This window comes from Varanus komodoensis, unplaced genomic scaffold (assembly GCF_004798865.1).
Source record: "Varanus komodoensis strain SLA01 unplaced genomic scaffold, ASM479886v1 scaffold56, whole genome shotgun sequence".
Classification (NCBI taxonomy): domain Eukaryota; kingdom Metazoa; phylum Chordata; class Lepidosauria; order Squamata; family Varanidae; genus Varanus; species Varanus komodoensis.
In genome coordinates, this window is record NW_025336169.1 from 4651633 (window position 1) to 4671393 (window position 19761).

The 19761-nt window shown below is 53.9% G+C and overlaps 2 protein-coding genes across 2 annotated transcripts; one reads left to right on the forward strand and one right to left on the reverse strand.

The window, feature by feature from the left end:
• Positions 1–661: 661 nt before the first annotated feature.
• LOC123032781 (coiled-coil domain-containing protein 157-like) lies at positions 662–8850 on the forward strand. Its single transcript, XM_044448893.1, has 9 exons — positions 662–742; positions 1790–2389; positions 4121–4208; positions 4959–5149; positions 5593–5769; positions 6910–7078; positions 7469–7608; positions 8297–8376; positions 8485–8850. Exons 1-9 carry the CDS (start codon positions 662–664, stop codon positions 8777–8779), a joined length of 1821 nt encoding a protein of 606 aa, XP_044304828.1. The 3' UTR covers positions 8780–8850.
• A 2221-nt stretch (positions 8851–11071) lies between these two features.
• Positions 11072–19517, reverse strand: RNF215 (ring finger protein 215). The gene is made up of 9 exons (XM_044449016.1): positions 19394–19517; positions 18253–18324; positions 18037–18122; positions 17508–17562; positions 15559–15663; positions 14708–14824; positions 14481–14618; positions 13243–13345; positions 11072–11651 (listed from the first exon to the last, which is right to left on the reverse strand). Exons 1-9 carry the CDS (start codon positions 19511–19513, stop codon positions 11629–11631), a joined length of 819 nt encoding a protein of 272 aa, XP_044304951.1. The 5' UTR covers positions 19514–19517; the 3' UTR covers positions 11072–11628.
• Positions 19518–19761: the final 244 nt, after the last annotated feature.

A 19761-nucleotide genomic window follows, 5' to 3' on the forward strand; every position in this document is an offset into this window, starting at 1 on the left:
TTCTTATTTTTCCTCCTGAAAGTACAGTGGTACCTTGGCTCACGAACTTAATCCATTCCAGGACTTTGGTCATGACCCAAATTTGTTGTGAGCCAAGTTAAATTTCCCCATAAGGTTCAGTGTAAATAAGGTTAATCCATTCTGTAACCATTTTTTTTAAATCACAAAAATTTGAAGCAGGAGCGCTGAGGGGAGGAGGCAGGCATGATCGTGGGCGCTCAGGGGGGAGGTGGGCGCGACTGAGGGTGCACTGGGGGGAAGGCAGGCATGATAACAATCGTCACCCAATGCGGAGTTCAAGACCCCAGGCAATTTTTTTCAGAAATTTCTGTTCATGACCCGATTTGGTCGTGAACTGAGGTGTTCTTGAGCTGAGGTACCACTGTATTTAGTTGAAATTTTAAGGATAGGTTACTGAAGTATTTATTGTTTTTCCACTGAATTGCATGTTTTTATATGATTTCATCTGTCTCAGTGTGTCACTGTTTGTTGCTTTGGGCTTCCTTTTGGGTGGGAAAGCAGGGTAGAAACTTTGCAATGAGAATGGGTTTTCCTTTCTGCCCTGCAAAGGCTGTTGTTGCTGCTTCAGAGCTTCACAGGATACATGGAAAACCTAACCGGCGAACAAGTCATGCCCCAATCCAGGGCAAAAAGGCCTTGCATGTCCCTTGGGCTGGCGGTGAGGAAGTTCTGGAGCAGCATGCTGAAAGTGGGCATCCTCCATCAGCAGCTAGTGGCTGAGGTAAGCTGTGGGTGGGCAGGCGGGCGGGCAGGGAGGTCACCATCTTCCAAGCACCTCACCACGCAAGCTTTCCTCTGGTCATGTGCAGCCAGAGAAGCTTTGCTTCCCCCACTCCTGTACACACCCCCTTGCAGCTTCTCTCCTAGATGTCTACAGGTTGCAAGCCGAGGAGATGATCCCAAGGGATCCTTGCCTTGTGGGATAAACCACACAAGGGGAGGCTTCTGTTGAAACATGGGGGCTGCAGAGCCAGGTGTTGAGGTGTTTCAGGTTTACCTTCATTTCAAGGACAGGGAGGCACTCCAATCACACATAGACACACACACACACACACACACACACAGAGAGAGAGAGAGAGAGAGAGAGAGAGAGAGAGAGAGAGAGAGAGAGAGTCGCATCTGTGCCTAAATAACTGTGCTTCACCTTCCTGAGATTCCAGAGAAAGGTCCCCTCCTTTAGGAGCTGCCCATAGCTTTAAAAAAAACCCTTTCTTACATAAAAGCCACATGGCCTAAAAACTACTCTCCAAAATTGTTTAGGATCTTTTACTTAGTACTTTCTGTGACACTGCAGGAAGCCTCTGAAAAAGAAAACCTGTCTTTGCAATGCTGGGCAGGCCCAACACAGGGCTGCTGCCGGCTTTCCCGCATGCTGTTCTCTTCCTTCCTGTCCCTTAGCTACCTGGCAGGCATGCAGGCTTTTGATCCCGTTCTGTGGAAATCAGTGCGCAGGAGAGGTGCTGTCACTTACAAGCACTGGTCACCATAATCTTGCTTGAATGAGAAACCGAAAATACAGACAAGATGTAAATTGCCTTAGCTACCCCACAGCCGTCCAGAGGTGCTGGGCTGCAACTCCCAATGGCCAAATCAAATGGAAATTAGGAGAGCTGCAGGCTGATGCATCTGCAGGGCACCAGGTTGAGGAAGGCTGGTATTGTGTAATCGTGGAATATGCCATTCCCTCCCTACCCAGTAGCACAGTTACCTCCCAAACCAATAGCCTAGGCAGAGACAGCTTATGCCTCCCTTTCTCTTTCATGCCTAGAAAAAGCACAATAAAGAAGATGCTTCCAGCCTGGGAGGTTCCTTTCAGGCAGCAAAAGCCGAAACTGAGCATTTGAAAAGCTGCTCCTCTGGGCTTTCCACCTCCGAGCATTCTGAGCTGGGTGTGTCATTACCAAGCGTCCAAGCTTCCCCCTTAACTTTGTCGGCCAGCAGCAGACTGCCGTACAGTAACCTCTCTGAGGCAAAGTCAGTCTGCAGAGGCAGCAACCAGAGCATCCACGCTCAGGCGATCGAGTCATCTCTGATGCCCTGTGATGCATGCAAGGAGGCCCAGGCCAGCCTGCGGGAAGTGGGCAATGCCATTATCACCGTCTGCAGCAGCCAGAACCTCCCCTCCTCTCTGAGCAGATTCCTGGAGATGGTCGAGCAGAGCCTTGGGCACAAACCCCTCACGGCTATGGACCTCAGCTACTGGGCGTCCGAGCAGAGCAAGGACCTCTCCCGGATCAATAAACACCTCTGGACCCTGGTGGAGCTCATTAACCCTTTGAAGGAGGAGCTGGAATGCTCCAACAAACAGAAGGAGGAGCTGAAGGGACAACTGGAAACCTTCCACAGCCACCTTCAGAAGGAGAGAGAGGCCCAGGAGCAGCGGAGGGTGGAAGCAGAGCTGCTGTTTGAAAAGAAGAGGACAGAGACCCTGCAGCTGGTGTCTGTGCTAGAGAAGGACAAGGAGGGCCTCCAGAACAGTGAATATCTCCCCCCCCCATTCTCTGAGCCAGGCTCTCCCGGGTGTTGGATGCCAGGGCCCTGTCTCAACACACCCAACAGGGAGGCATCTCTGTCTCACGGAACAATGGGCCGGTCTGTTAGGGTTGCTTCCCTGTCGCTGAGGCCAGAGTTGGGGACGGCGGGCCCTGGGTCCTCTGGGCTTCCCAGGTGGCCGCACCCCTCCCCCTGCATGGACTTTTTTGGCCCCGCCCCCTTTTGCCTTTGGCTCCACTGCTGTGGCTCTTGGGCAGTTTTCTGAAATGGAATTTGGGGGCTGGGTTGAAAAAGACTCTGCTCTCCCGGCCTGCTTCCTTGATCACATGGTGCTTCTGCGCATGCTAGCTGTAGCCAGTGCTCAGGTTGTCGGGGGGGTGACCCCCAACCATTTGTGACCCCCTGCTTAGCTACTGATTTGAGGATGCTGGGGAGGACGTCGTTCACCTGAAATCGGGTGAATTGTGGGTTCCACTTAGGCCCATACCCCTGGCACTGATTGCACTCTGGTTGCATGAAAGCATCTTGCCCCAAATTCCTTCCTCCTCGAAGAGACGTGGCTGTGATAGGAGCAGGTATAGTTGCTGCTGCTTTTAAGCTGTTCCAGATGGAGTGGGGCAGTTAAAACAATAAATCAGTTGAGGGGCACCATCCAACATGGCCCCCTGTAACCCTCGGAACTTGGAGGGAGACAGGAATCCAGTGGAGGGCAGAGGGAGCGATTGGGCAGTGTTCTGCCTGCCCTCTGCTGTGCTTAGGCTGCCAGGATCTCCTCCCCACTGAGGCGTGTCGCTTGGGAGGCATCCGAGAACTGCTGTCTTCCCGGCTGTCCAAGAGCGAGTCCCACCCCTTCATGAGGCATCACCCATCGTTGAGGGACACTGTTGTGAGCCCTCCTATGACTGATCCAAGCCCAAGCCTTCCTTGTATCATTTTGGCCACAACGTGGATGGATCAGCCAGCCCAGGGCTAGCATGGCCGGGTGCTTGCCAGGAGCCCACACCGTAAGGGGGGGCCCACCGAAAAGACGCCCTGCAGCGGCCCCTCGCTTTCCTGTTGCAACCACTTGTCCCTCCGTTGCTTGTGCTGCTGGACCATAGAGGTGACGAGAAGTGGGAGAAGGCAGTTCTACAGCTGTCTCGCTTGCTGGCACTCTGCTGGCCAAACAAAGGGTGGGGTGGGCGGGAAGGAGCCGTTCCTGGCATGAGAGGGTAGAGTCACTGAGGCAGGGGGCCCTTGCAGGCTGACCTGTGCATGGGCTGTCATGAACTTGGAGCCAGCTTGGGCCAGCCAGAGGCCTCTGAGGGCTCATGAGGAGGCCCTGCAGCCAACAGCCAGCCCCCTGCCGCGGTTTGTCCCCAGTGGGGCAGCCTCCAGACATGAAGGGCTGTAACTCATGGGATTTTTTCTCCCCCAGAATTTGCTCAGAATGACTCCCTTTGCCATTGCTTTTCCCTCCTATAACCAGAACCCCCTGCTCTTTGCCTCTCCCTCAAAGACCCCCACCACAACTGCTCTTCCTCTTCAAGGCGCCACAGACCCTTCCCCTCCTCTGTTAGCTGCTTGGGCAGGACTGACCACTCACACAGAGCAGTGTGTTGCTTGACTTCTTCTAGGAGCTGTTTCCTTGGAGAAGGAAGTCTCCACCTTGAAAGAGAGGCTCCGGTTGCAGGAAGCCACCATCCAAGAGCTGGGTGAGAACAAAGGAGGGGACAGGGGAGAGGGCCCCATGCTGCCCCCATATGCCCACCAGGCCCCCACAATCTTGTTTTTTCAGTGCCAGGTTGAGCCTTTCCTCTGTTCCCAGGCACTGGATGGCACATGATGAAGCTTTTTAATGTCTGTTGATTAGGTATGCGTATTTTAGTAACTGTTCCTGACTTTTCCCAACTGTTTACATTATTTTGTATCTTAAAGACTGTATAATTGTCGCTCATGTTGCATTTTAAGTGCTTAATTTTTGTGACCCAGCCAGAGAGCTTTGGCTATTGGGTGGTATAGAGATGTGACACATGAAAATGAAATGCAGGGAGACTTGAGTACAAGGTGCTAGAGAAATACTTTAAGGTGGATCTTCAATGGGCCAGCGTGGTGGAAGGCTGCCTCCTTTGTCCACGAGATGGCAAAGGCGAGCGTGGCAAGCTGGGAACGCTTGGAGCGGTAGGACTTCTTTCTGCTTAACATGCATAGCATAGGCTTCTGCCCTAAGCAGACTTGTCTACTAGCTCTGTATGCCAAAGGCACAAATCCTTCTGCTTCCGCCCACCCCCAGGTCTAACACCTAGGCGACAGCTGCACTGGATTGTGGCCATCTCATTTTTGCCACTGACTTTTGCACGGACCTGAGCACTCGGGGCATTACTGAAGCACCCTTTCCCCTGCCTGACAGCCTGCCCCCCACCACATGTCCAGGCCAAACCCTTGATCTGTTGTGCATTCTACAGAGCAGGCCAAAAGTGATCTGCTGGAGGAGATGAAGGTGAAGATGGTGGACAGGAGTGAGATGGCCAGGCTGAACGACCAAGTGGAGGTCCTGGCTAGCCAGCTGGAGAGTGCCAAGCAGCAGCTGAACTGGGCCCTCGCCGAGCGTGACAAGGAGAAGGCCAGGGTGGAGAGCATGCTCCGGCACAAAGAGGTAGGGCCAGGCCGCCCTCAGGCCGCCCTCTTGCCTTTGGCCAAGAGGTGCTTTTGTTCCCTTATGTATGCACTTATAAAACCATTCACGTTCCAAATGTTGATTTAAATCTCCAAGGTGGCTCACAATGCACTTAAGAAAAAGAAAGATGAAAATAGTGACAGATGACGACAGGAGCAAAAGCTAATAGGAGCAGTAGAGACCAACTCTGAGCCACACTAGTCATCCTTGAAGAGCTGCCCAAACACCACTGGAGCTCTCCCAGAGCCCCCGTGGCCTGATGCTGAGGTTGCCCTCTCTGCGGAGGCTCCGTACTGGGGCTGGTGTGTTGTGTTGCAGGGCTGAGTTCCCCCAAGTGCAAGGAGCACTGGCTGCTCAGCCAGTTGAAGCGAACAGCCGTGTGTACACTTCACCCAGGCGATGACTCCCGCCTCCTCCTGCAGTCTCTCCAGGCCAAGCAAAGAGGCTTAATGCAGCAGCTGGATCTTCTGGACCAGGAATGTGAGCAGCTGAGGAGCAGCCTGGCCGAGGAGGAAGAAAAGCAGTACATAATGAAGGAGCACCTGGAGAAGGTCCAGGGCGAGCAGCGGGACATCCACATCCAGCTGGAAGCCCAGCAGGTCAGTGCAGAGGTGGAGCAGGCACTCCGTGCCCCTCCTGTGGTCGTGCCGCAAGGGCAGTCCAGGCTGCACCTCGCCATGTGGGAAGATGACCTAAACTTGATTGCATCAAGGAGCCACAGGCTGCCTGCAGACTGTTCCCGGCCTCTGGACCAGTTTTGCCTGGCCCCTAATCATCCTGCTGGAGTCTGGCCCACATGCAGTAACATGTTTGTTCACCATTCCGCTCATAAAGAGGGTTTGTTAAACTTCTCTTCAGCATTTCGCGTGTCATGGCCTGTGCTTGAAACCTTTTCTCAGAATGGGCCACAGGTGAAAAATGTGCAACTTTTCTCATTTGAATGAGCCAGAGTGCGGGCGACGAATGAGAAGGGGAGTGAGCCAAACCAAGCCTTACAGCAAGGACCATGGTCCAAGGGAGCTTCAGCATCCCGGTTCGCTCACCTCTCCCCAGGTGCCCAGGGTAATTCAGCACACCCTCCTTGTTGACCCCACGGTCTCCCTTCAAATCCTGGGATGGTGCAGGGAGAGAGAATGGGGGCCAGGAATCCACTTGTTCACAGCAAGGGCAGAAACCGCAGGAAGGCAGTGCCAGCACCTGGCTTCATGTGTGTGTTCGCCCATTGTACAAATGGGAAAACTGAAGCACGGGGATCCCAACTGAAGGGGTAGATGCCAAGACTCGACTGATGAAAATGAGCCAATTGCCCCGCACTCTTTGCTCAAAACAGCGTTTTGCTGGTGCGGTTGGAGTCCCTCCTTTCTATATTGGACTTGATTAGCTATTAGAACTACTTCTCACAAACAGGTGAAATGCCTGGACTGGCCCTCCCACCCCCCAAATTGCTTCATATAGACAATTGGATGCCAGAGAGGACCTTTCAGCCCAATTTCTGTCCACACCAGCAAGCTAGTGTTCTATCTGCAAGGCGCTGTTTTTGCATGGAGCACCCCATCATGCAAGCCCCTAACTTACACCCTGCAGAAGCACAGCCTAGGTCTATATGGACCACTCTGCAGTTAATGAAAGTTTGATCGACTTCTTCCTTGCCCCTAAGGGCTTGTGAGCAAACTTTTGGCAGTACTGTCATTCTGATCCGTGGCTGTAGCATCCTGAACTGCACTCCCATCTCAACACAGACTCTTACGGAGAGGATGCGGCAGGAGAAGCTGAGCTTAGAGCAGTCTACATCAGACCTGCAAAGGACCATCTCCGAGCTGGGCGAGCTGGTACAGGAGATGAAGGAGCGGGAGAGGCTCTTGGTGTCCTTCCCAGACCTTCACATCCCTGTTGAGGCACAGTTCAGAGGTAAGGACCGGGAGCTGAGGGGAGGGGCACCACTGTCAGGGCATGTGCCGGTGTGAACAACCGGGAGGGGGGAGTGGGAAATGGGCCCCTGAACTCATGGGCCTGGATGCAAGTCACTCCACAGCCATGGACTCACTGAGGCTATGGGCAGAACTCTTCATTCATCTAAGCACCTCATCTGTGAAATGGGAACAGTGGTAACCCCAGGCTTTCTGCCAGAGCTGAGCAAGGCCCTCTTTCTGCTTGGAGTGGGGAGAGGCGGGGGCAGCCACATGTCGGACTTGAAAGGGCGGCAGTTGTGGGGTGGCTGCCTTGGGGCAAAGAACGGGCCTCAACTTCCGTGCTGCCCTGATGCTTCCATACGTGCAGCTCCCTTGTGTTTCTTTGCAGGTACTGGAGACATCCTGGAGGACATGGGGAAGCAGCTCCAGGCCAACAATATTCGCATCAGCATTCTGGAGGAAGAGAACTCTCGTCTGCGGACCGCGGTGGCCAAAATGAAGGAGACAGCACAGCAGGAGGCCCCAAAGGTATGAGAGGCATTCCCAGGGGACACCTGAAGGGCATGTCCTGAGGCAACAGGCAGGCACTTCGGATACAGAAGCAAGGCCCAAGCCAGGTACCCTATAGCTGAACATCTCAGGACAACATAATAGAAAAGAATGCAGTAAAACAAATGTGAGAATACATTAAAAGGAAACAAGCTGGTGACCTCTTTTGGAGGTACGTTTATTTGCAAGAATACTTACCTTGTAGGTGTGATCTGGCTCTTACAGTAGATAAGCAAAACCACCGCACCTGGATCAGACAAACCAAAAGAACTTGTTCTCCCCAGGATGCTGCTCAGCATTCTGCCACTCTCTTCTTGCTGTCCAAATTCAACCTTTTCTGGGCTTGACTTTGTGCTCCACCCCTCCCTGATGTGTGTGCTATCCCAGAAGCTAGAGAGCGGTTGGGTACCACCAAGATGCTTTTATGTAATGAGGCCCCTGGTCACCCATTAAATTCCCAGGTAGGAAAACCCCGTGGTGTCACAGTACTGAAAACAGCAAACTCCTGCAGTTTGGTCGGTCTTCCTGTGCCTTGGCTTCCTTCCCGGATATGTGCCTCAACGGGAAAAGTGGTTACTGCTGTTTGCAGGGCTTGGCAGTGTCAACAGAGGCGGTCCCTCCCCTCTCTAGGATGCTTGAGTCTAACAGGGCGTTCTTCTTTCCCCAGCTTGTGTTGCCTACGCAGTTGTGGATGCCGGCTACTGCAAAATCTGGTAATGAAGAGCAGGGGATGCACCACTCCGCAGGGTGAGGAGGCCAGTTTATGGTATCCATGGTGCAGGAAAGATGTACGGATGGGGCAGGAATGGAGATGGCCCATTCTTCATTTGCTTTGTGGCCTTGCTCCTTTTACAGGCATTCTGTGGGAACTAGTTTCCCGGGAACTGTGCCGAGGCCTTCCACCAATTCCAGTAAGGGAAGCGCAACCCACAACAGAGCTCAGAGTGGCCACAGCACTGGCGGACACAGCTCTGCCTCCCGAAGGGCTCCAAGTAGCCAGCAGCCAAAGTCACCTTCCAGAGGGGCTGCCCAGAAAGTTGCATTCACCTTTGCCTGTGAGGATACAGCTACCAACCTCTACATCAGGACAAAAGGGAGAGACATGGCCCTGGGCCACCCGACCCATTGCACCCGGAACCACCAGAAATAAAAGCCCCGAGAGGAATAAATGCAGAAGGTTGCCAAGGTCCTCACTGGGATTCCACCATGCGGGAGTGGTTTTGGTGGCAAAGAGAAGCCCAGTAATTGGACTGCATGGGAGCAGCCTGCCACCACTAGTTCAGCACAGCTGCTGAGGTCAGCTGGCAAAGCATCTCTGAGCTGCAAAGGCTTTTGGGTAGGTACTTGCAGCTCTTGAACTGGGAGAAATTCATCAGGGCCTCAACCTGACCTGCTCTGAGCAGCACAGTGTGTCATAACATAGCATGCCAAAACAACTCCTCCCTCGTCACCACTCTATCGTTTTGCTACAATCCCACTGCAGTTTGCAAGTACCAGAGGAGCAGAGGTTGGAAGGGGAAGAGAGCAGTTTTTCCCAGTACCCAGTCAGATTTGCACCCGCTCCTGTGCACGGATGAGGCAGGGGCAAGGGGTTCTGAGTGTAAACAGATCTCATCACAGGGAGATGCACTCCTCGGCAACACATCCTGCGGCCTGGGGCTGCTGGGACCTCTTTCTCCCTACCCTGCCATTCACATACCTTTTGTATGGTCCTGTGACTTCGTAGCACACAGCCCAGGACTCTCCTTTTCTTAGGCAGAATGGCAATGCCATTATACTGTTCTCCCCCCATGTGGAGAATGGAACAGGCCCACTCATCTTAGGGTGACGAAGGCAGGGAACCCTTGTGTAACACTGGGTAGACGCTGGACAAACGTTCTTTTCCCCAAAGCAAGAGTAAATTGAAATGGCGGCATTAAGAGAATCCCGGCTTCCCCGTTTTCCTACTTCGGTCTCTCACGAATGCAGAGAGGGTTGCACTCAGCCCGTTCTTCCCATCTAGCCAGCCGCATCGCCATGAGAACGATGTCAGACTAATACAAGGAAAGCCTTAGGACAGCAGGGCGGCAGGCAGTGATTCAAAGTGTGCATGCGAACAGAAGCTACATGTAGTGCACCCATGACATCAGTGATAGACGTAAGCTGTAGAGGTACACAGACACATGCCGTGCTGCTCCAGACAGACCGGACGTTGCCTGCTGCTTTAAAAACGAGGAGGGACAGGAAAGGCTCCAAGCATTCAAGAACTGGAGCCACCACTGTGAAGGTTCTATGCCAGGAATTCCTGAAAGCAGCTATGGATGTGCTGTGCCTCATCGATGGTCCCAGACCCTCTTCAGAGGAGGGTCCTCTGATCTGGCCCACCCTCCTCATCAGCCTCTCCTGCATGCGCATCAGTCTACTGAGATCATCAATCACACCTGCTGCAAGGTGACAACATAATCCGTCCTCTGCACCAGCTGAAAGTTGAGCCTATGGTGTGCTAGCCACTGTTTGGGCTAACATTCCTGGCAGGAAGCATGCCCAGGATGGAAACTTGTGCAGGGAAGCTGCTCTGAGGTGAGTAATTCCTTAAGGTGTATTGTGGTGTCATGTGCCATCCAGCTGTCTTTGACTTGTGCAGGCCCTGTGGATGGGCATCTGCCAATATGCCATCCCAGATGGCCCTGTTCAGCACTTGTCAACTCAAGCTTGCGGCTTCCTCTGTGGAATGGATCCTTCTCATATTTGGTCTTCCTCCTCCTCCTCCAACTTTCCCTAGCATGATGCGCTTCTCCAGGGAGTCTTTCCATCTTATGATGTGCCCGATGCACCTCAGCTGGCAAAAGGTGTGGGGGCCGTTTCTCTGTGTAGCCCAGCTGAAACGTTGTGCCATCAAATCATAATCTGAAGCAGGGACTCCTCTGATGCTCTTGGCAGAGGCACGGGCAGCTGGGGTCAGGAGCCGCTTTCTGCCCGAGGCCTTCCCCTCAGAGCGCCTGATGGCTGCATTCCAGTGGAGCGGGAGGCGAGAGGAACCGGCATTACCAGACCATTTCTGACACTCTGCGCACCAGTAAATAAGCCCTAACAAAACCACCATGTCAACATTTTAGAAGTGGAGTGGGGGAAGAATGGCCAAAGCCGATGCTGCTCAGGGGGCATGGCTGTGGTGCTGAGCGGGCTTGCCTGGCCTGCACCCCAGGGTCTCAATCCCTGCTCCAGGGGGAGGTGGCAGGCCAGGTCCTTGAGGCTTCTGTGTTAAAAACCCAGCATTAATTGAAGCAGGAGCCCCAACGCGGAACTCCATCCTTTCAGGTGTGTGTCCCTGTTGGGATTCCTGCTGCCTCCTGCAGTTCATCAGCAGGCCTGGGGGCTGGCTGCCTCATCAGACTCTTCCAGGCCTGAGACAGGAAGCCACATGGCACCCCAAGGTGGGATGGAGCAGGAAAACTCACACAGGTTTCTCTTTGCTTTGTTTTTATTAGTACAGGTGGCTTTCCATGCCGGGCCCTCTCTTGGATGGGTTCTGTGGCAGCTCGGCAGCCATTGCTCAGCCCCTGCAGTCGCCTTCAGCCCTTCTAATAAGTTAGTATAAATAAGCAAGCATTTTGGTTCCCTCCCACCAGCTCTCAAGAGCAGCGCTGCTCTCCACCTCATGGTGTCAAAACAAATGACGGTTGTGAAGGTACAAACAGCCAGGCCTGCTCCCTTGCAAACAGCCAGGCCACCAGGTCGGAGCACTTCCCCCAGCCTATGTTAAACCTGCACAGGGGTTCCGGTAGATGCACCAAAAGGGCGATAATGGATTCAGTTCAATGTGCAGACACTCAGGCAGGCCCAAGGACAGACGTACACACTATTTTACAGACACCCAGTTCCCACCAGGGGGAGCCCGAAGGGCCAAGTACGTTTCTTCTCTTCGGCCCGAGCAACCCGAGGCAGCACAAGACGTGGCAGAGCCTAGTCTCTCCCCTGGGGCACAGGAAGGTCCATCCTCAAGGACAGGCCACCCTCTGGCTAGCTGTCTTGGCAACAGGTGCCTGGAAAGCAAAGCAGATGAGGGAGATTGTATTAGAAAGGCGGGGGAGGGCAGTGATCCACAGGGGATGGGGGAGAAGGCCTGGGTCTCTAGTGGGGGAAAAGCCATGGCAGACATGGACAGCTCACAGAAGGGCAGAAAGGGAAATTCAGATCTAAGGGCAAGTACCTGAGAGCATGCAGAGTTCCCTTTTGCTGCGAGATAAATATGCTTGCTATCTTTTTAAAGAGTACTCTTTGAAGAGTGAAGTGCTTCTTGCACTGGTTTCCCCCTTCCCTTCGCAGTGGAAGCAGCAATTCAAAGGGGGAAACCAGTGCAACAGGCACATGCCAATGAACTGGAGTGTCCTCCACCCCAGAAGAGAGTAGCCTTTTCTTCCTAAGAAAAACTTGGGAAGTAGAGAAATGACAGAAAGGATAACAGAAAGTAGCCAACTGGCGCTTTCTGCCCTCACGTTCTGGCAACAGGCCAGCAAAAGGAGCAGCCAGGGCAGATGACGCAGATGTGGGACCCTCCTGGGCACCCCCCATAGCCAGAGTAACTCCTGGGGCAGACTTTCACAACTTAGTGCTATCTGGACACCAAATCCCATCAAGCTTAGCCAGCAGAGCTAATTCAGGGAACTGTAGTCCAAAATGCCAGGAAAGCACCAGGCTGGGAAGGTTGCTCTGGGAATAGCAGGACACGAGAAGGGCCAGGCTGGAGCAGAGCAAGATCCAGCTGGTTCAGGGCTCTGTTCTCACAGCAGCCAGTCATCTGTCAGTAGGGTGGGCTAATTGCATTTATATGCTGCCCCATAGTCAGGCGGCTCTGTGTAAGATCCCACAAGCAGGACATGAGCGCAAGAGTACCCTTGTGTCCATGTTCCCCAGCAACTGGTCTGCCGTACAGAAGCATACTGCCTCTGATATGCAGGTAGCATAGAGCCATCGGGACGGGTACCCGCCGGTAGCCCCCTCCTCCAGGAATGGTCCCAGTCCCCTTTTAAAGCCCTCCAAATTGGTGGCCATCATCCCATCTCCTGGAAATGGAGCTGGGCTCTGCACTGTGGGAGGAAGGTCTGCCTTTCCTCTGTCCTGACTCCCCCACCAAGCAGCTTCCTGGGATGACCCCGGTGGGTTCTAATATTATGAAGCAGAGGGGATGCCGCCTTATTGTCTTTCTCCACACCACATATAATTTTGTACAGCTCTGTCCTGCCTCCCCTCTAACTGAGCAATCAACAACTTGCGGAAAAGCTAATAAGGCATATGAGAGAGGTTTTTACATTTGTGGATAGACTCACACTTTGAAAACAGACTGGATGCCAGGCGGCCTATGGCAGTGACTAAGCCTGCCTCGCAGACCCCCTCTGCGCTCGCCTCGCAGGCAAGCCCTCGGCTGGAAGCTTCTGTGGCTGCCCCACAGGCTTTTGCAGCTGCCAGGGTTTCCTCAAGCAAAGGAAATCAGAAAGAGGCTCTTCAAGCCTCGAGGAAGCCCCTCTCCCAGCTGTGGCTTTGGCCCCACAAATTCAGAGCGGGATGGGGAACAGCTGAGTTAACATTCCAATCCGGGACAGGAACGGCTGGCCTTGCAGCGGGTGGGGGACTTACCTAGAATGTTGTGTTTGCAGAGGGGGCAGGTCTGCTGGAGCAGCAGCCACGGGTCCACACAGTCCCGGTGAAATTCATGCAGGCATGGCAGCACTCGGAGACACTGTCAAGCAGGTTGAGACAGACTCAGCAGGCAAGAGGCGGCTTTGGCTTTCAAGCAGAGCACCTGAGGCCGGCACAGGGCCTCCTGAGCAGGCAGGCAGGCAGGCAGCCTGTTCCCTCACAGTGAGCACCTTTGATCCCACTGCTGCAGGGCAAAGCTTCTGGATCCCCTTTCCACTTCAAACAACTTGGCCCCACATGAAGGGGGGCGGGAGAGAGCCAAGGCGCTCACACCTCCTCTCACTTCTGCTTCCAAATTTGCAAGAGGGAATAACCTCCGCGTGGCACAGCAGCATGATGCATGTTCAACAGGGCTGTTACCTCATTAAAGAAATTTCTGTTGCTTCCCTGTGTGAGTTGGCAATTAATTTCTTTATTGGAATATTATGTAAGCATGGATAAGCAGCAGAAGGGCTTCACTGTGGAAGAGGCCTTCCCCCTCCCCCGAGAGAAGGCAAGGAGTTGCCCCACTGCTTTTGCATTAAAGCCGGGGGGGGGGGCTGCTCTGCTACCTGACCAGTCAGCAGCACCAGTTCATCTAATCAGAAACTTTTACAGTGTGATCCTCTGTATGCTTAGGAAGATCATCCTATGAGTCCCCCAGCATGCTCCAGCCAGAAATGCTGGGACTGTGCCTTTAATTAAAGCAGGAGCACACAACCTCTCTGGCCGTGAGGGCCGCATACACACAACCGTATTCCTCATATAGATGCTTTGCTGCTGGCAGGAGCAAGGGAAAAGTGATTGCTAAGAGGCCTTCTGGAGAAAAGGGGCGAGAACAGGCAGCAGGGACATCATCAGGGGGAGGCAGAATTTGGGCGGGGAGAGGCCAGGGCGCCTCCGTGGCAAAGACCTTGGGGGCTGCAGGTTGTGCACTCCTGCATTACAAGTTGCAGCCCTGGTGGTAAGGCGAGCCCACACGGTGTGGGTGCTGGCACACACACCAGGTCTGGCATGATCACCCAACTGCCTCTGAACTGAGGCCCAGAACTCCTGACATGCTTTACAGATACTGACCAAGCATGAAGGACACAGGGCCCTGCCTGCATTAATCGTGCCCCTTTCCGTCACTCACTCACTCACTCACTCACTCACTCACTCACTCACTCACTCACTCTGTGGCAAGCGCTATGTACCTGATTCTTGTGGAATCGGTCCAAGCAGATGGCACAGCTGTCGATCTCATGAGCCCAGCTCCGGGGTGGCTTGCCAGGGTGGTAGCGCCGGGTTTTCAGAGCAGACAGCCTCTGCGCAATGTGCTGCTTGAGATCCAGCTGTGGGAGGTGAGTCCAGGATTAGCCCCCACCTTCAATCTTCACGCCAGGGGTGAGCAAGGGAGAGGCAGGGCGGAGAGGGGACCCACCTCGGATTCCTGGTCCCGCCGGCTGTGCCGGGACTGCCGCTGCGCCTGCATGATGACGCCTGTGCACAGGACCAAGGCGATGAGCAGGATGGCATTCCACAGCTGCTGGAGATACTTCTGCAAGAAGAGCCCCCATGAGCTGCGTGGCCCATGTGGCACCACCCAGGCCCGAGAGAGTTCACTGCCCAAGCTGCCACTGGCATATTGTTTCTCAGGGAGGCTGATGGACAGATGCTGGCATCAAGTCTGCCAAAGTAATCACTGCAGCTCAAGGCGAGCTGCCAAACTGCCTTTTAAAAAAGGATCCCATTTCCTTACAAGACAGCTAATCATGCAATTGTTCCTCCTCTTAACTGGTAGCCATGCTGTGCTTCTCAGTCACTTCCATTTTGTGGATGCCAGTCCAGTGCCCGCTCCATGTGGTGTAAGCCCTACTCCAAAGAGCAGTACATGCCTTTCAAAGAACCTTTAAATTTAAACAGGTCTCTCAGACAAGATGCTCTGAACCTGTGGTTTGATTAAATGAGACCTCTTAGCAGCATTTTATCGCCCTGAAAAAACTGGCGTTCCCAGGGATCTTTTGAGAAAAGGAACTATACTGAAAGCAGTTTTGAACCAAATTCACATTTGTTGAGCAGACAAGCTCAGACACTGCATCAGAGCAGATGAAGCAGCACCGTGATAATTATTTTAATCACAATTACACACACACCACACACACAGAGCATGATTGTGCTTCCAGGGTGAAGGGGAAGTGAGACCATCGCAGGCCTCTGCAGCATTGCCTGCAACCCACCAATTCAGCTATGGGCTAAAGCTTTGTTAGCAGACCACCTGGCTTCTTCACAAACCTGGACTCGGGAGCTATTCTCTCCAGTACAAATGACTCCCTGCCACTCTCCATACAGGCCACCCCGGGAGAGGCCACACGTGGACCACAGAGTCAGCGTCACCCCCTTAAAGAGAAAACACGGGGGGGGGGGGGGTTAGGCTAAAGTCCAGTCACCGAAATGCAGGAAGGAAATTCACTTGCAGGAGGTCTGATTTGAGACTCCACATGGACACAAATACAATGGAGTGTTCCAAGACCTTTTTCTGGACTAGTGGCCGTAACCACTTGGAGTACCCGTTAGCTATCCTGTCTGCCTGTGGCTGGAGACCAGCCGCTCCCAGGGTGGTTCCAAACCCCCTTGCAGCAAACATACCCAGCACCCCTCCAAGGCTGGTCCAACGGTTTTACACTCTGCCCCCAGCCTCTGGGCCCTTTAATAACCTTCCCCAGCAGGTCAGGCATTGTCCTCTCAGTAACGCCCCAGGGAGCACACCAATGCAGTGCATAGCACCACTCCCAGAGGACAGCACATAGCATACGGCACAAGGCTGAAGACAAGCCTCGGGACCCTCAGGCCCAAGGCCAGACCTGGTACTCCGGGAATTTCAGTGTGGGCCTCCAGGGAGCCCTGGGTGGCCACTCCCTCCTTTCCCAGCTGCCAACCCCTTGGTGGTCCCGTAGCTTTTGGGCTGGACTTTCTGGGCTGCTGCACTGAGGCTCCTGCATTCTCAGGGCATGCCAGTCCCTCCCCCAAAGTGTCCAGGCATGCACACCCATCGTGCCGTCTCTCCTGCATGGGGCCAACCCAGAAGCTTCTCCCCAGTCTCATCTGTTGCCATCTCGCATCGAAAGAAAGCACCCACAGCCCCTCTGAGGAGCCCGGCCACCCTCCAGAGCCACAAATGAGTGAGGGGAGGAGGGGGTCCAACAGCCCTGCTGCAGCAGCAGGGGGAATACCGGAACACCCAGGCGTCTCACAGGCAGGCCAGGCCTGGGCGGATGGGCTGAGCAGGAGAGGCTGCTGACCGCCTGGCCCCTCTGTTTCTGAGGCCAGAGGGCAGGCAAGGCAGGGGCAGCGTTTGGCCGCCCTGCCAGGGCTGCAGTAATCCCAGGGCTATTCCCGTGCGAGTGCATGCGTGGGAGTGCGCACAATGGTGCGAGCGAGAGAAGGTGCAGACGACGACGTGGCTCTAAGGCCGTCTGGACACCACCAAAGCAGCGAGAGGAAGGCAGACCAAACTCGCTGCGCCTCAGGGGTGCCGATGTTCAGCTCAATGGGGATCCCAGACCTGGCCCTCAGGGGGGCTCCTGGACTCGCCCTTTTCCACTGACCACCCCATTACTCAGTGATTGCCAGGACTATGCACCCATCTCTGCGGTGGCGCCCAGACTGTGGAATGTGCTCCTGGCACCGAGCCTATATTCTTTTTGGCACCAGGTTAAATCCTTTTTATTTAAATGACATTTTAAGAATTAGAGTTTTTAGATTATAAAACTTAACAGTCACATTTTATTTTATTTCATTTTATTTACTTTATTATTTTATCCATTGTTATTTATTTTTTCATGCTTATGATTTATTCTCTTTTATGATTGGTTTAATGTTATCCTGTTAGTAATTATTGTATTTATCATGATCTATTTATTGCTATTTATTATATTATGGGTTCTATTTTTTATTGTTTTGATTTTATACTCTGTAAGCCATCTTGAGATGTTTGTGAAAAGAAGGGATAAAAATGTTTTATTAAATTAAAATTAAATTAAATTCTAACGGGCAGCCATGCCTCTCCCAAGACTTCCCTCCAGCAGGAAGACCTTTAGCATAAAGCTCTGCTAATCTTTTTCCTTGCTCCCCTGCCCTCCCCACCACTGAACTGCGCCTCCTGAGAGCATCTTCAAAAGTGAATTTGGCGCCCAGCTCAAGGATAAGGCCACTTCCTGCATCCTTGCCCGGCTAGTACATACCACGTTCTCCAGCAGCACTGCTTGGTACGTAATCTTGGCTGTGGCCTGAAGACCCCTGCCAGCACAAGGAAATTGAGAATGATCAGAGCCATCAGTGAAGAAATGAGGACGGAGGCCAGTGAGGACGCTCTCTCGGCAATGGGATCCCACCACCACAGTCCCCAAGCAGCCCAGAACAGGGCATGGCCAGAGGCTGGTGGCTCAAGGGCGGAGCCGCATTCAGCAAGTAACTATCAGGAAGCAGAGGAGGGGGGGACACTTCTTTGTCTGAAAGGCCCCAGAGCCCCTTCCAGTCCAAGCAGGCAAAGCCATGCTGAACGGGCTAATACCCTAGGCGAGTCTAGGGCAGCTTACAATGCCGCTTTCTTGGTCAACTGACTTGTACCTGACAGGGCCCAACTTTCTTTGTTAAGCCAGGTTAGAAAAGCTCCAAGTCGAGAAGGTATAAATGCTTCCAACTTCCCAGATGCAAGTACAGGGTGGACCTGACCCCCCTCAGCCCACCTGCTGCGTTCCCAGCCGGACTCACCGCAGCAGTGCTCCAAGAAGCTTGGTAACATTTTCAGAAGTCTGGACGACAATCACAGGCTTTGAAAGAACCTGGGAGACGTCCAGCTGCCGGGGGGGGGGGAGAAAGGGTCAATCAGCAGGGCTGAAGGTCCTGCTCCTCCAGACCACCAGGGCTCACAACAGCTCCTTGGCCCCCTGCGACAGAGGTGCAAGGTGCAAGAGCAACAGAGCTTACCTCTCGGATCGTGTTCTGATTCAGGGCGAGGATGAGCAGAGCTGAGGCTCCCAGAACCAGGGCCCGCTTCATCTGCGCAAGAGGAAACCACAGAGAGGCGTCAAGGCAGCCCTGCCCACTCAGGCGGCGCTGGCAGGCTATGCCGAGAGCCGTCGCCCAACGCAACTCGAGTGTGGCCCTAGTTGGGGAAGGCCGCGCCCGAGCCACGGCTCTTGCGGGTGGGGGAGGAAGCGTGCCCCTTGCTTCTCCTTCCGAGGTCTGCACAGCCTTCTTGCAGGACAAGTGCTATGGCTGCAGAGCTGGATGCTGATCACTGCTCCTTCCCCGTGGGCAGCATCAGCAGCCTGATCCAAAGCATGCTTACTCAGAGGTTAGGCCCTCGGGATGCGTCTGACTGCAGTGCCCCTCAATCTCCCAGGGTCCTTCTGAGACTGCAGTGTCCTCACCGAGGGTTCCCCTTTGGGATGTTTTCACCCTGAAAATGTGTCTGTGTCCTTGCCGCCCTGGGGGCTCCTCCAAGCGTGCTGGTACCTCCCTATTCCTCCTCCTGGCTGCACAAGTGATGGCACTCCTAGGGCATGATGCTCCTGAGGACTGATGGCTGAACCAACTTCAGAAAGGAGGTGCAAGAATCACCGTGGTGTGATCTCATTTTATGGCGGATCCTTCACCCAAGCAGGTGCCTCAAGCAGCTGAACCAGCCCCAAAGCAGAACGCTGGGCCAGGAGAAAGTGCGGGAGACACAGCTAGAGTAAGCAAGGTGATGCAGCTGTTGCCCCAGTGATGCAGATGGCAGCCTGGCCCACACTGCAAGTACTTGCAGGACTGCCGTCAGATCTGTAGGTGCTTCCAGTGCAATCCTGCAGATCAGCTGGGAGTTAGAGGTGGCTCTGTAAAAGGGTTCTCAGGCCCCTGAGGTGCCTTCCATCTCCAGTTTTACACTGTCTTGACTCCTGTCTGTTGCTGACCCTGCCTTTGCCTCTGGTCGGCCTTGCCTTGCCTTGCCTGGTATCTGACCCTTGCCTGCTCGTCTGAATTCGCCTTCACCTCTAGTTCTGCCATGCCCTGCCAAGCCCTCCAAGCCCCGGACGTGGTGTTCTTGCTGGAGGGACGTGCTGCTTGTGTCCCGCAGTGGATGTACCTTGTTGACCACAGCAGTGGTGAAGGACTCTTCTTTGTTGCCCCTCGCAATCTCGGCCTGTTCCTCCCCAACTGGGACGACGCCGATCCAGCTGTCATCATCTTCAAGCTCGGGATCCATATCCCCCACCTAAAAGAGAGTGGCGGCATCTGTAGCTGACTCCACCCACAGCGCATGCTGCCTTGCCGACTCCAGAGCCTTCAACCCGAGTTCTTGCTACTGGCCCAGGCCCAGAAAGCAGGGCTGGACTGCCCCTCAAGTTACTCTGCGTTTCTGCCAGAAGCTTTGCAGTCGGCTCTTATCATTTCTGCTTTAGGAACCAATGCTGGTTGAAAGATACAATGCAGCTATTCATAAACATAATCTGG

What these genes read in the sequence shown, in the direction of transcription:
- LOC123032781 (XM_044448893.1), top strand. Translation starts at nt 662, where the DNA reads ATGTCCCTTGGGCTGGCGGTGAGGAAGTTCTGGAGCAGCATGCTGAAA. An exon ending in TGTTGAGGCACAGTTCAGAG is followed by an intron (nt 7,079 to 7,468) that starts GTAAGGACCGGG and finishes GTTTCTTTGCAG; the next exon opens with GTACTGGAGACATCCTGGAG. An exon ending in CACAGCAGGAGGCCCCAAAG is followed by an intron (nt 7,609 to 8,296) that starts GTATGAGAGGCA and finishes TTCTTTCCCCAG; the next exon opens with CTTGTGTTGCCTACGCAGTT.
- RNF215 (XM_044449016.1), bottom strand. Translation starts at nt 19,513, where the DNA reads ATGGATCCCGAGCTTGAAGATGATGACAGCTGGATCGGCGTCGTCCCA. An exon ending in CAGTGCTGCTGGAGAACGTG is followed by an intron (nt 15,664 to 17,507) that starts GTATGTACTAGC and finishes TTTCTCTTTAAG; the next exon opens with GGGGTGACGCTGACTCTGTG. An exon ending in ACCGATTCCACAAGAATCAG is followed by an intron (nt 13,346 to 14,480) that starts GTACATAGCGCT and finishes CCTGCTTGACAG; the next exon opens with TGTCTCCGAGTGCTGCCATG.